This window comes from Laccaria bicolor, genomic scaffold, assembly GCF_000143565.1.
Source record: "Laccaria bicolor S238N-H82 LACBIscaffold_12 genomic scaffold, whole genome shotgun sequence".
Taxonomy (NCBI): Eukaryota; Fungi; Basidiomycota; class Agaricomycetes; order Agaricales; family Hydnangiaceae; genus Laccaria; species Laccaria bicolor.
Genome location: NW_001889883.1, coordinates 912,046 through 924,083, shown reverse-complemented (window position 1 = coordinate 924,083; position 12,038 = coordinate 912,046). Strand labels below are relative to the sequence as shown.

Below are 12,038 nucleotides of genomic sequence, written 5' to 3'. Positions count from 1 at the left end.
AATTAATTTGAGAAATGCACTAAAAAGGGCAAGTTACATACCCTCTGGGCTCAGAATAGCCAGAGAACAGGGAGTTTGTTGATCTAGAATATAGAAAGATTAGCAGAGTACCTACAGAAATATAGAAATAGGCTTACATGGCCAAAAATGACCAAGTTCAGAGCTAACACCAGTATTTCCAGATCTGAGCATGTTCCAGGTGTTGGAAGAGAATACAGAGGGCATAGAAGTGTAGCAGAGAAGGCCTAGAAGCCATAGCAAAAAGAATTGTAGCAGTAGCATGAGTGGTTGACTCAGAATGGAGTGAACAAGGTGCCAGCAAAGCAAGATGATGGTGGTTCAAGTTCAAAAGGGAAAGTTTACCAGAAGCTTTGAAGTACCCAGGAAGTTTAGGGCATGTCCACATTCCTTATTTGGGAACTTTTTCCCACAGTACATGAATTATAGCCCCATGTCATACATTTCTAAATGTACTGAAATCATATGACCAGGATGATTTCTTATTGAGAAAAATATATAAAAACATGAATAAATAGGTGTCTTTGCATATATCTCAGGAAAGAAAATAGCTAGTCACATTTTGTGACCACATTGAGAAATATAACAGCATGCTCTATAAAACTGTCTCTAATTTCCTTTTCAGGTCAATTTTCCCACGGTACCAGAAACACAGCCTCTCACTTAGCTTTATTAACAAGAATTGTAGCCCCTTTGCTTAGCTTTACAAATATATATAAATAATGTCACACAGATCATTCCTTATTGAGAAAAACACAAAATACTGAAAAAATTGGACACTTTTTGAAAATAGTCATATATTTTGACCAATATCTGCATAAGAAAGAAGGCTAGTCAGATGATATAATCACATTTCTGATATTTAATGTTGCTATACTATTGGAGAGGCTGTATTCAGGGTCCAGGATACACTTCCAAATATGGGAATCTGCCCAAATATAGCTAAATTATTGTGTACAAGTTTCTTCACTTTTTCCTCATTTTCCAGCTGTTTTCTCTGAGTTGTTTTTTTTTCTGTCTATATTTAGATATGGACCCTGAACACAGCCCCTTCAATATCATGACAACAGCAAATATCATTCCGATTTTTCTTCCCTTTTTTGGCATATTTTGTAATCATGTTATACAATCTATCTGGCTTTGTTCTATTTTTAGAGATGGACCCTGAACCCTGAACACAGCCCATTCATGATCATGGCAATGGTGAATACCATGCTTATTTTTCACTTATTTTGCACTGCTTCTCAACCTATCTGTTTCCATTTTTCAGACAGCTTTCTATATTTGGATATGGACCCTGAACCCTGAACACAGCCTCTCCAACTTACTAAGCAATATTCTGATTTTCTACACATTTTTGGCCAATTTATTTGCCATTTTCCCTGATTTTATGGCTGCTTCTCTCCTTAAGAGAAAAGGTTCCCGCGGTGATGAAAGGTAAATCAATGAATGAATGAATAAATGAAAAATTTGTCTAAGTCCTCAGTTGATAAAGAATGAGTCTTACTCGTAAACTCGTAAGGACTCATAACTCTCATCCGTCAAAGGTGCCAGACTTGTGTAAGAGGCCATTGCAAGCATGGCAGGAACGAGTCCTATTTTGCAAGAGTGGTAGTGACTTATTTCTGCTTTCTTTTCGCTTTTTTTCTGGATTTGTAGCTATATTTTTTACAAACTAGTATATCTTTCTATTTGAGTGTCACTCTGGGCTTCAAGCAGAGTACCTCAGTTCACAAAAACCATCACCTTGCCGTTGAAACTGGAGACAAGGGGGATTTCACCATACTGGGCACTAGTCTCCGATATTTGAAGCAATTCTATTGAAATCATGATCATGATGGGCCATTAAATTATGAACAGGACTTACTTTGATCCCAAGGAGTGATCTTCATCTTCCCCGAGTCCAACAAATTGGCGAGCAACGCCCATTGCTTGTGAGACAACTTGCCTGATATGAAATTCGGGCCCAAGGGAGTGTCAACCTGGTTCGAAGGCCACCCAGTGAGTGCGACTTTCTCCATCTCCGCATAGTTCACAAATGTTGTCAACGGCATCGTAGTTCTTGTACTCTTCGGGTGTGGAACGGCCTCGTCTAGATGTAAATAAGTAAAACGTGACGATAGTTCATGTCTGCGACGTACGCCATTTGCTCCTAAATATCTGCTTGAAGTCTTTCTGGCTTTCCTTCGAGGGTGCAAACCTTTCGGAAAGCGAACTGGTGGCCAAAGTCTTTCTGCTGCTCTTGCTTGGAACAGGTACGTCTTTGCTTCTTTCGAGGTTGTTGTCAATCTGTAAATCTTGCCTTAATTCCTGTTGATATCGTGCCGCTCTGCCATGCCATGTTAATAGAAAAAACGCGAAAAGAGTATAACACATGACCCACTGAACAGTAGTGGCGAAGACATCAGTCCACTTCCTAATAGGATAATTTTCACGCTCGAAGACATCCTTTAAAAAGGATGAGTTGACGAAAAGGCCGTCCTTTTGATGCACGGATGGCTTGTCTCCTGAATAGACAATAAAGCCTGTGATGTCGAATTCGGGGTCAGTGCGCCGGATGATGTTTAGCTAGAAGAACACAATATGAAAACCTTTATGTGAATAAAAGAAAATAATAACTTACCAAACGCTCAATCATCGTGTGCCAGCGTTCAAAGCGAACCTCCGGTGCAACGATAGACGATCCACCATCCACGATTTCGTCTTGAAGCTGCTCGTAAATGTCTTGCATGCGTTCTTCCCTTTCCTCGCTGGTGGTAGTGCCCTGCATGTAGTCAGTATAACATTGGTCCATGAACTTGGCCTTTTCTTCCTTGGTCACTGCCCAGAATGCTGTTAGAACTATGTTTGTCAATTGGAAAAAACAGTGCCACTTACTTCCCTGCATGTCATCCTTGCGCATCCGGCTTATATACGATCGGAACTTGTTTGCCCTGTTGGGCCCTCGTTTCTCCTTCAAGAGAAGGTCAGCGCGCTCCAAGACAAAGTCCGGTCGCCGTCCATATTGTGCACCCAACTCAGCCGCCATGCGGCAGACATACTCGCCAAACAACAAGTAGCACAATTGCTCAAAATTGGTGACCTTTTTCGTCGACAAGGCCTCAAGAACCGCATTCTCCACTTGTGGGTGTGGGCCAGTGCTTTGCATGGCATGTATGAGTCCTTTCTGTGGACTCTAAATTTAATATTAGGAAATTGGTCATGTAATCACTTTATGATTTTCTGAGTTTTGTTCTATATTTGCAAATAGACCCTGAGCTCTGAGCCTAGCCATCAATATCATAGCAACAATGTGTGCTATTCTTTTTTTTTTTTTTTTCATTTTATAGCAAATTTTCCCAATTTTATAACTATTTTTCTGTTTATGGTAAAATATTCCCACAGTCCTGTTTGCATATATCTCAGGAAAGAGGATGGTTAGTTATATTTTGTGACCTATAATAGCATGCTCTATATATTTGTGATGAATTTCCTTTTTTGGGTTAAAATTCCCACGGTATCAGAAGCACAGCCTCTCACTTAGCTCCATAAACAACAATTGTAGCCCCTTTCCTTACCTTTATAGATATATATAAATAATGTCATGCAGACCATTCCTCATTGAGAAAAACACAAAATACTGAAAAAATTGGACACTTTTTGGAAATTGTCATGCATTTTTGACCAATATCTCAAAGAGCAAGAAAGCTGGTCTCAAGATATAGCCACATTGCATGATATGACAATATTTTTACATAGTTGTCTTGATTTCCATATTTGGATATGGACCCTGAATACTGGACACAGCCCCTTCAACACCATGGCAACAGAGAAGATCACTCTTAATTTTGGGGTATTTTTTTCAGATTTTCTGGCAACTTTTAGGTGGTTTCTATATTTAGATATTGACCCTGAACCCTGAACAAAGCCTCCCCACCTTACTAAGCAATATTCTGATTTTTACATATTTTTTGCTGATTTCTTTTACCATTTTTCCTGATTTTATGGCTGCTTTTCTGTTTAAGGGAAAAGGTTCCCGCGGTGATGAAAGGTAAATGAATCAATGAATGAAAAATTTGCCTAAGTCCTCAGTTGATAAAGAATGAGTCTTACTCGTAAACTCGTAAGGACTCATAACTGGCAACGTCATACCCAGCTCTGCAAGGATTTCTGCAGCCGAAGTTGCAGGTGGACTCGATGACGCGGAAGAAGTGGAGTGGGCACTCCTTGCAACTGAGGCTGAACGCGAGTGTGGGTTGCTTCGTCTATCCTCCATTTCCTCCTCCATTTCGTCATCCTCATCTTCTGTATCGGTGACTTCTTCCCCTCGTTCCTTTCGCCTGGCACGATTTCACATCAACTCCTGCCGAGCGACTTCCCAATCCGAGCCACTGATGTCGCTTTCAGGCACTCCCTGCGATGCCAAGATCCGGCGGCGTCGAGCTCTCTCGTGGACGATTTTCTCCCAATTCAGGGCATCGATGTGATCGTAAGGTTCCCGAGGAGCAGTGTACCCCTCAGGAATGGGGACATACTCCTCCGAATCCTCCAAAAACACGTGGATCAAGCGATCTGCAGCGTCCTGCTCCCCGTGTTGAGGCAAAGCACCTTGATAGTGGTGGTACCCACCATCCCAAGGCTGGGTGAAACGATAGGTGACCGCCTCCGAGCAGAGAAGCGATCACATGTGGTTCTTGTCGTCCCATGAAAGGTCATCCTCCAAGGAGAGGATCTCGAAAACGTCCTCTCCAGAGTTACGAGTCTTGTCCAATGCCATCGCCGCCTCGATGAGGTATGAGTTGACGTGCAGTTCGTCTTCTTCCCTCAAAATGTTGATCACGTCAACGTAGTCCTCAGGCCAGTGGGGGGCTGAAAAGCCCTGTGGTATGGGGTGCCACTTCTTCGTCTCGTCATCGAAGTACGTCGTGAACCAGTCGGCTGCACTCTGGCAGCCTTCAGTCAGCTCGTGACCATGGTAGTAGCGAGTTGTCTTGTCAGCATAGCTGAAGCAATATGCTACATCTTTGGACTCGCATGCCTCCCTCATAGCCTGGATCTCGTCAGGGCCGAGGTCATGCATCGAGAATGACCTTGGATGAAAGTCTTCATCCCGGATGCTGGTGAGTTTCTTTCCGGTTGAAGGTATATCGTTGGGGTTGAAGCTTGAATAACTATTGGCAAATTCATTGGCGCCTTCTGGCTGGTCAGGCAGCGTGATGTCGTCATCGTCCGAACGCGTTGAGGTTAAGTCCGATAGCGTGGAGTTGCTGTTGCCCGCACTAAAACAAAAGAAACGTGAATTTCAACATGTGTGTTTGGACTCGGTTAAGAAGACGAACTTCGTGGTGATGGCAGCGGAGGCCGTAGGTTGAGCAGACGAAGATTTACGGGTAGACCCATACGTTCTGAGCACAGGGGCTGGTTTGGACTTGTGTGGAACAGGCCCAGGCCTGCAGAGTGTGGTTGTCAGACAGAGAAATAGAAGCAAAAGCAACCGACTAAAGTCTGGTTGAAGAAATTGCTGCTGGCGTAAAGTCAAGCAGCATGCGAGCGACCTAAGCCAGCTCGAAGGACGGGGGCCACTCCCTCGAGGTCGCACGGTAAAACCAGAGCAACGCAAGCGGCGAATGACACTCCATCCAAACCAGCCCACAAAAAGAAGTAAAGCTTAAAAAAGAACAGAAGCTTACCCAACAACGTCAGAGCGAACAGCATCAGAAACCAGGTTATTGACAGGTCGAACAGCCGCTTGAGTGGCAACATTCCTATTGGCAAAGCAGTAAGTACATGGGGACTGCAAGCAATGAGCAATGAACACGCAGCAACCGACTCAAGTCTGGTTGAACCAATTGTCACTGACATCAAGTCAAGCAACATGCAAGTGACCTAAGTCGCTCGATGTGGAGGGAATAAATGTGGTGGGAATGAACAATCAAATTACCTTGAAGTCTGCACTCTAGCTTCATTGGCAGCGTTTGGTCGAACAGCCACTTCATTGGCTAAAATCCTATTGGGAGATGAGTCAGCGACTGTGGGACTGCCACGGTTGAGCAAGGAACTCGTGGCAACCGACTCAAGTCTGGTTGAACCAATTGCCGCTGACATCAAGTCAAGCAGCATGCGAGCAACCTAAGTCGGCTCGATGTGGAGGGAATGAAAGGGATAATTAACTCACCCCGAAGGCTGCAGCCTAGCTTGGATGTGTACACCATCGAAGACTTGAGCATTCGAAGGGTGCCGTTGAACCTCTACGGCAGCAGAGGGGCGCCGCTGTGCCTCTTTGGGAGCAGCAACCGTCTTCTTGGGCGGCCCAGACTGCACTTGGGTTTTCCCCATGGCGGCGTCGTTGGCAGGGGCACGGATAGCTGTCTTCTTCTTAGGCGGCCCATACTTCACTTGGGTTTGCCCAACTTCTTGATTGCCGGTGTCGTTGGCCTGAGTGAAAGGTGCAACTGGCTCGGCCATTTCCTGAGTGAAAGGTGCAACTGGCTCGGCCACTTGAAAGCCGGAGGCAGAAGATGCATGGACGGAAGCGCGCTGTCCCCGTTTAAATGGTGCAAGGTCAGGGACATTCTCCTTGGTGGAAATGGTCTGTTGGCCAGGCATTAGAAACGATGCAAAAACAATCATATGGCATAACGTACCATGGAGCGAAGGCGACGGTTCATGTTGGAAAAGTAGATAGAAATGTAGGTAAGGGTGATGTGTACTAAGGTCGATGGGTGTTTCAAGAGATGTTTGTTGCTGGTGAAGAGATGTGGAAATGAGAGAGTGCTGGCAGAATATATACTCACGTGATCAACTGATGCAACACAGAAGTGGAGATGAGGCCGAGGAGGATCGCGCAAACAGATCTTCGGCGTCGAGGAATCAAGTAGGTTGCGAGACATGATTGATACCACATGCGGGGAGTTTGACTGGCGGTGGATGGTAGTACAATTGGTGGGGTATGCGGATAATGTGCATCTGGAGATCTCGGAGCTGAAGTGAGCACTGCCAAACGCCTCTGAGCCAGGGAATATCTTGCGGGTGCCATGTTTCACAAATAGATTTGGCAGGTTAGTCTGGTGTAAGCGCCGGGTGGTGAAAAAATGTTGGTGTAAACGATGGGGGAAAGCTGCTGGGGGACGCTGGTGGGTTCTAACTCGCCTGGATCCTATATTGAAAATTGTGTTTCTGGTGGACAGTTGAGTGTTGGTGAATCCGATGGGGGAATTCTGCTGGGGGACGCTGATGGGTTGCCTCGCCCCTGGATGCTACAAAACAAAAGCTATAGAACCAATATGGACGAAGCGGGGTGTTGGTGAAGATGATGGGGGAAATCTGCAGGAGACGTTGATGGGATGCATTGCGCCTGGATGCTATTTGAAAAAATTCGTAAAAACGATGGCATCCAATGCTATAAAACAAATGTGAACGAAGCGGGGTGTTGGTGAAGATGATGGGGGAAATCTGCAGGAAGACGTTGATGGGATGCATCGCGCCTGGATGCTATTGGAAAAAATTCGTCAAGATGATGGCATCGCCTCTAGGATGCTATAAAACAAATGCTATAAAACAAATGTGAACGAAGCGGGTGTTGGTGAAGATGATGGGGGAAATCTGCAGGAAGACGTTGATGGATTGCATCGCGCCTGGATGCTATTGGAAAAAATTCGTCAAGATGATGGCATCGCCTCTAGGATGCTATAAAACAAATGCTATAAAACAAATGTGAACGAAGCGGGTGTTGGTGAAGATGATGGGGGAAATCTGCAGGAAGACGTTGATGGATGCATCGCGCCTGGATGCTATTGGAAAAAATTCGTCAAGATGATGGCATCGCCTCTAGGATGCTATAAAACAAATGCTATAAAACAAATGTGAACGAAGCGGGTGTTGGTGAAGATGATGGGGGAAATCTGCAGGAAGACGTTGATGGGATGCATCGCGCCTGGATGCTATTGGAAAAAAATCGTGAAAAACGATGGCATCGCCCCTAGGATGCTATAAGACAAATGCTATAAAACAAATGTGAACGAAGCGGGGTGTTGGTGGGAACGATGGGGGAAATCTGGTGGGGGACGCTGATGGGTTGCATCACGCCTGGATGCTGTAAGAATAAAATGGTGAAAACAAAGGGGAGAATCTTCTGAGGCTGGATGCTATATAAAAAATTGTGAACAATTTGGTTTCTGGAGGACAGTCGAGTGCGTACCGATGCAATATTGCCATGATCGGTCCGGATCGACCCCCATCGACCGACAAAAATCTGGTCGACCAACCCCAGCACATCGAATCCACTGGCCGGCGGCTATTTTGGGTGGCGATTTGGCAAGAGGCTCCTGGCGTTGGGCACACGTTCCTTCGCGCCATCAGCCCAGATTGACCACTTCAACCGACTACAGTCTGGTTGAAGGGCGCTGGCCATGACCGACTATAGTCTGGTCGATGCAACCCAGCGACATAGAGTCTGCTGGCAGGCGGGCATGGTGGCGCTGCATTTGAGGTAATATTACTTTACATTGGTTATGTTTGTTCTCAGTCCTCTCAGCCAAACAACGTTGGGTTGAAACGCCTAAGTCAACAAACATCGACATCATCTCTACAAGTTCGAGTTCGAGGTGAGCTCTCCACCTAATCTCCTTGCCTCCGCCATTCGCAACCTGACTGTTTGTCGGTTGCAGCAACCTGACGTTATGTCGGTTGCTAGAACCTGACTTGATGTCGGTTCTCCCTTGGCATGGGCCCACTTCGCCGATTTGCTCACCGAATCCTTCACCCAGCCAATCGTCCGCTACCATCTGGTCCCCTAACATCATTCATCGGTAAGTTGCGTCTCCGAGTTTCTGGGGCCATGCACCCTTCCTCCATGCACCCTTCCTCGCGCCCTAGTCGCGTTTGCATTTCTTTGGCCCCCCAAGTCGCGTTTGATTGATTTGGGCATCCATTCTTCCTCGCGCACGCGACCAGACTATACGTCGGTCGCAGCAACCAGACTATACGTCCGTTGCTGCAACCAGACGGTATGTCGGTTGCTGGACGACAGCGCATCTCCTGGCGAATACTCGAGCCCGGGAATACGCACGGAGCTGCGACTGTTGTCATTTCATTTGACCCCACATCTCCTGGCGAATTGTCTGGTAGAGCGAGTTCATGTATGTATGCTTGATCCCTTAATTCCTCCATTCACAATGCTGATATCTTACACAGACGGCAGCCCAGATTGCTATGGCCGCGAACATTATGATGACAGCGACACCAAGTGGCTTTTGAATCAACGGGATTGTGGTAGGTGGCATTTGCGCTTTTGTAAGACTGTAATAACTGTTTGTTTTGGTAGAGGATATAACACCCTATGACGCCCTCGTCCTGGGCGAGCTCAACGAATCTTTCGCCCCTTCAACGAGATCGATGTCCGCCCATTCTCTTCCGGGGGGACAATTGGTGCCTAGACGAGGCGTGGTAACTTCACCCAATGTATCTTGATTACCCTACATCACCGTCGCTCCTTTGCCTGTCCGAGCCTGTGCCAACGGTCGATTCGCACATGCCGACTTCACCATTTGCCCCCAATGGTGGTTCAGCAAAATGGCCCACCTCACCTTCGTGCTCCGGCGACCACTCGAGCAGGACATCAACAAGCACCCCCTTTCCTGGCTCTGGTGGGATGTCCAACCGAGGCATTTTAACCCTGTGGAAGGCTCAGCCTTCCAAGACTTGGGAACTCTCGATGAGAAGATCACGGGCATCATGAGGTCAGAGGCCAAAAAGCTCCATTCCCAAGTAGCCGAACTCGCACGCACCAAAGACCCCAAAATCTGTGGTGGTCTCTTCTTCGTGGCCAACCGGATGCGTGACGCTTCAGGCTGCCTCTCACTCACAACATTTTACTACCAGGATCTGGTTTGGCACGTCGCCAGCTTCCAAAGGCTGTACATGGAAACTCTGGCGATGGTTGACTGGTTCAAAACCTGGGAGGCTCGCCTCCTTGAACCCAACCGACAGGTTTACCCCATTGACGAGACTGATGGGGGCCATTACTGACAGTCTCGAGACGGCAGAGACTCTTTTCCGCATTGGGGCGCCCGTTTGGCTGGTTCGTACCCCAGCCGAAATCCCTCCACTAATCAACATTTTGAATGTACGCCCCCCAACGCCAAAAAGCATTGCCACCCTCCGTGATCGCTGTCCTTCTGAGGTGGACCCTCGTGAACTCTGCCTCGATGACTATCCAGAACACCCTTTTCCCAACATCACGACGGCTTCCCCTTGAAGCACACTCTACATACAGGCATGTCAGTCGCATTTTGAAGGGTTTCTTGGGGCAGAAGACCCAAAGCTGGTTGTGACGGAGCCGCAAAGTGGCTCCTCATCCGTAGAGCCTGGGACGGGGCCCAGTCGAACAGACCGCGAAGTTCTTCGAGCATCTCCTTGTAAGTTTGTTGCTGATTTCACCTCAGTTCATGCTCACAAATTATTGCATTAGACTCAAACCCTGCTTCGTCCTCAACAAAGGCTTCAGGGAGTATGTCAGGTGGTATGTATTTGTTAATCTACTTGCTTTTCTTCTATTGATGAAAATGTCTCTAAGTCACAGCATGCGTCAATCGCGATAAGTTTCGTGAGATTGAGGAGGCCTTCATACCCCCTCAATCCCCGGTGTGGAAGAAGGCGCTGCAAAACGTGAATCCCGACCCCTCCCGCATCAAGTCCTCCAAAGATCGTGTCTGTGGTTACCAGTTTCCCGACCCCTGGCTTTTTATGAAGGGAACGAACCGCAAGGCTTTCACACTCGCTTGGCTGATTTCGCGCAGCCAGTGGCTCCAATCTTTCACGTCTGTCGATTACTCTCTGTCGCCTGCGCCACACACTCAACACTGGCGCGATTTTCTGTATCATTTCTCAAAGGAGATGAATCTTGTTCATGGTTCGCGGGCCGAGGATCTTCCAACATCGCAACAGGGTAAGAAGGGTAAAACTCCGGCAAAGGGTGGTAGAAAATCGGAAAAATCGAAGCAGAACTACGCCATCAAGCGAGGGGAGTCCCTAAAGAACGCTCAAACGACGTTTTTCGGACCCAGGGTTAAATTGGGTGAACGTCTGCATTCGATCTTCTGGCGTGATGTTTTGGTGATGGAGGGGAATACCGACAATCTGATGCTGGTGATTACAGCAGAAATCCTGTGGAACCTTTTCGAGCAAAACTTTCGTTTGGAGCTTCGTATGGTTGACCAGCAAGTTTTACCAGCAAATTGGGCCTCACAGGAATCGGCAGCTGTTCGAGATGAGTTGGTTCGGAGGACTTTCCCTGAGGACGATGATGGGTATATTGTTGGGAGATTGCCAGAGACCAATGTGGGACTTGTTGCAGAGAATTGGACACTAGTGCCTACCACTTTTATGATAAAACCTGGGCATTTGCCTGCACAGTCTTTTCAATCCCCCCAAGTGAAATATGAAATGAAATGCCTAGGCTATTTCATTCTTGCTTTGCAGCTATTTCATTCCTACCCACCACATTTTTCATTTCTCCTTGGCAATGAAATGCATTTCATTCTTTTGCCTGTGCTTTTTCATAACTTTTTCATTCTTTGCCAACTTTATTTCTTTTCTTTTCATTCTTTGCCAGTATCATTTCATTCTTTTGCCTGCGCTTTTTCATAATTTTTTTCATTCTTTGTCAGTCTTATTTCATTCATTTGCCTGTGCTTTTTCATAACTTATGTATTTGTTTGGTTATGATGGGATCAAAATATAAGACATGTGATCTTTTAGTTGCCTCAATTTACATGTTTATTGCTCAATTAAGTTAGATTATGGCCTCAAATACAAACAAATGTAAAGATCACAAGCCAGGGGTTGATTAGGTCAAACTATAGCTAATAATTTGAGAATAGATATGTTTATTATTTACAAACAAATAATGTGTCTAGTTATGAAAAGGCTTAGAGAAGCAATGAAATGAGTTTCATTTTTTTTAAGTGCAACCCTAACCTTAAACATGGCAAACAATGAAATAATAAGTTATGAAAAGGTGCAGGCAATGGAATGAAATAGGA

The 12,038-nt window shown here is 46.1% G+C and overlaps 3 protein-coding genes across 3 annotated transcripts; 1 reads left to right on the top strand and 2 right to left on the bottom strand.

Moving 5' to 3' along the window:
- Window positions 1-1,521: 1,521 nt before the first annotated feature.
- LACBIDRAFT_327418 (uncharacterized protein) lies at window positions 1,522-3,166 on the bottom strand (the record flags this gene model as incomplete). The annotated part of the gene is made up of 7 exons (XM_001881156.1): window positions 1,522-1,677; window positions 1,765-1,835; window positions 1,886-2,110; window positions 2,160-2,347; window positions 2,402-2,586; window positions 2,642-2,850; window positions 2,896-3,166. 7 exons carry the CDS (start codon window positions 3,164-3,166, stop codon window positions 1,522-1,524), a joined length of 1,305 nt encoding a protein of 434 aa, XP_001881191.1.
- An 833-nt stretch (window positions 3,167-3,999) lies between these two features.
- LACBIDRAFT_327417 (uncharacterized protein) lies at window positions 4,000-7,033 on the bottom strand (the record flags this gene model as incomplete). The annotated part of the gene is made up of 9 exons (XM_001881155.1): window positions 4,000-4,013; window positions 4,111-4,337; window positions 4,683-5,276; window positions 5,337-5,447; window positions 5,688-5,762; window positions 5,939-6,004; window positions 6,173-6,588; window positions 6,642-6,771; window positions 6,792-7,033. 9 exons carry the CDS (start codon window positions 7,031-7,033, stop codon window positions 4,000-4,002), a joined length of 1,875 nt encoding a protein of 624 aa, XP_001881190.1.
- A 1,163-nt stretch (window positions 7,034-8,196) lies between these two features.
- On the top strand, window positions 8,197-11,431 carry LACBIDRAFT_327416 (uncharacterized protein; the record flags this gene model as incomplete). The annotated part of the gene is made up of 10 exons (XM_001881334.1): window positions 8,197-8,388; window positions 8,522-8,600; window positions 8,690-8,804; window positions 8,968-9,134; window positions 9,190-9,267; window positions 9,503-9,984; window positions 10,271-10,412; window positions 10,466-10,516; window positions 10,577-11,303; window positions 11,410-11,431. The coding sequence occupies 10 exons, from the start codon at window positions 8,197-8,199 to the stop codon at window positions 11,429-11,431; spliced, it is 2,055 nt and encodes a 684-aa protein (XP_001881369.1).
- Between the last annotated feature and the right edge of the window lie 607 nt (window positions 11,432-12,038).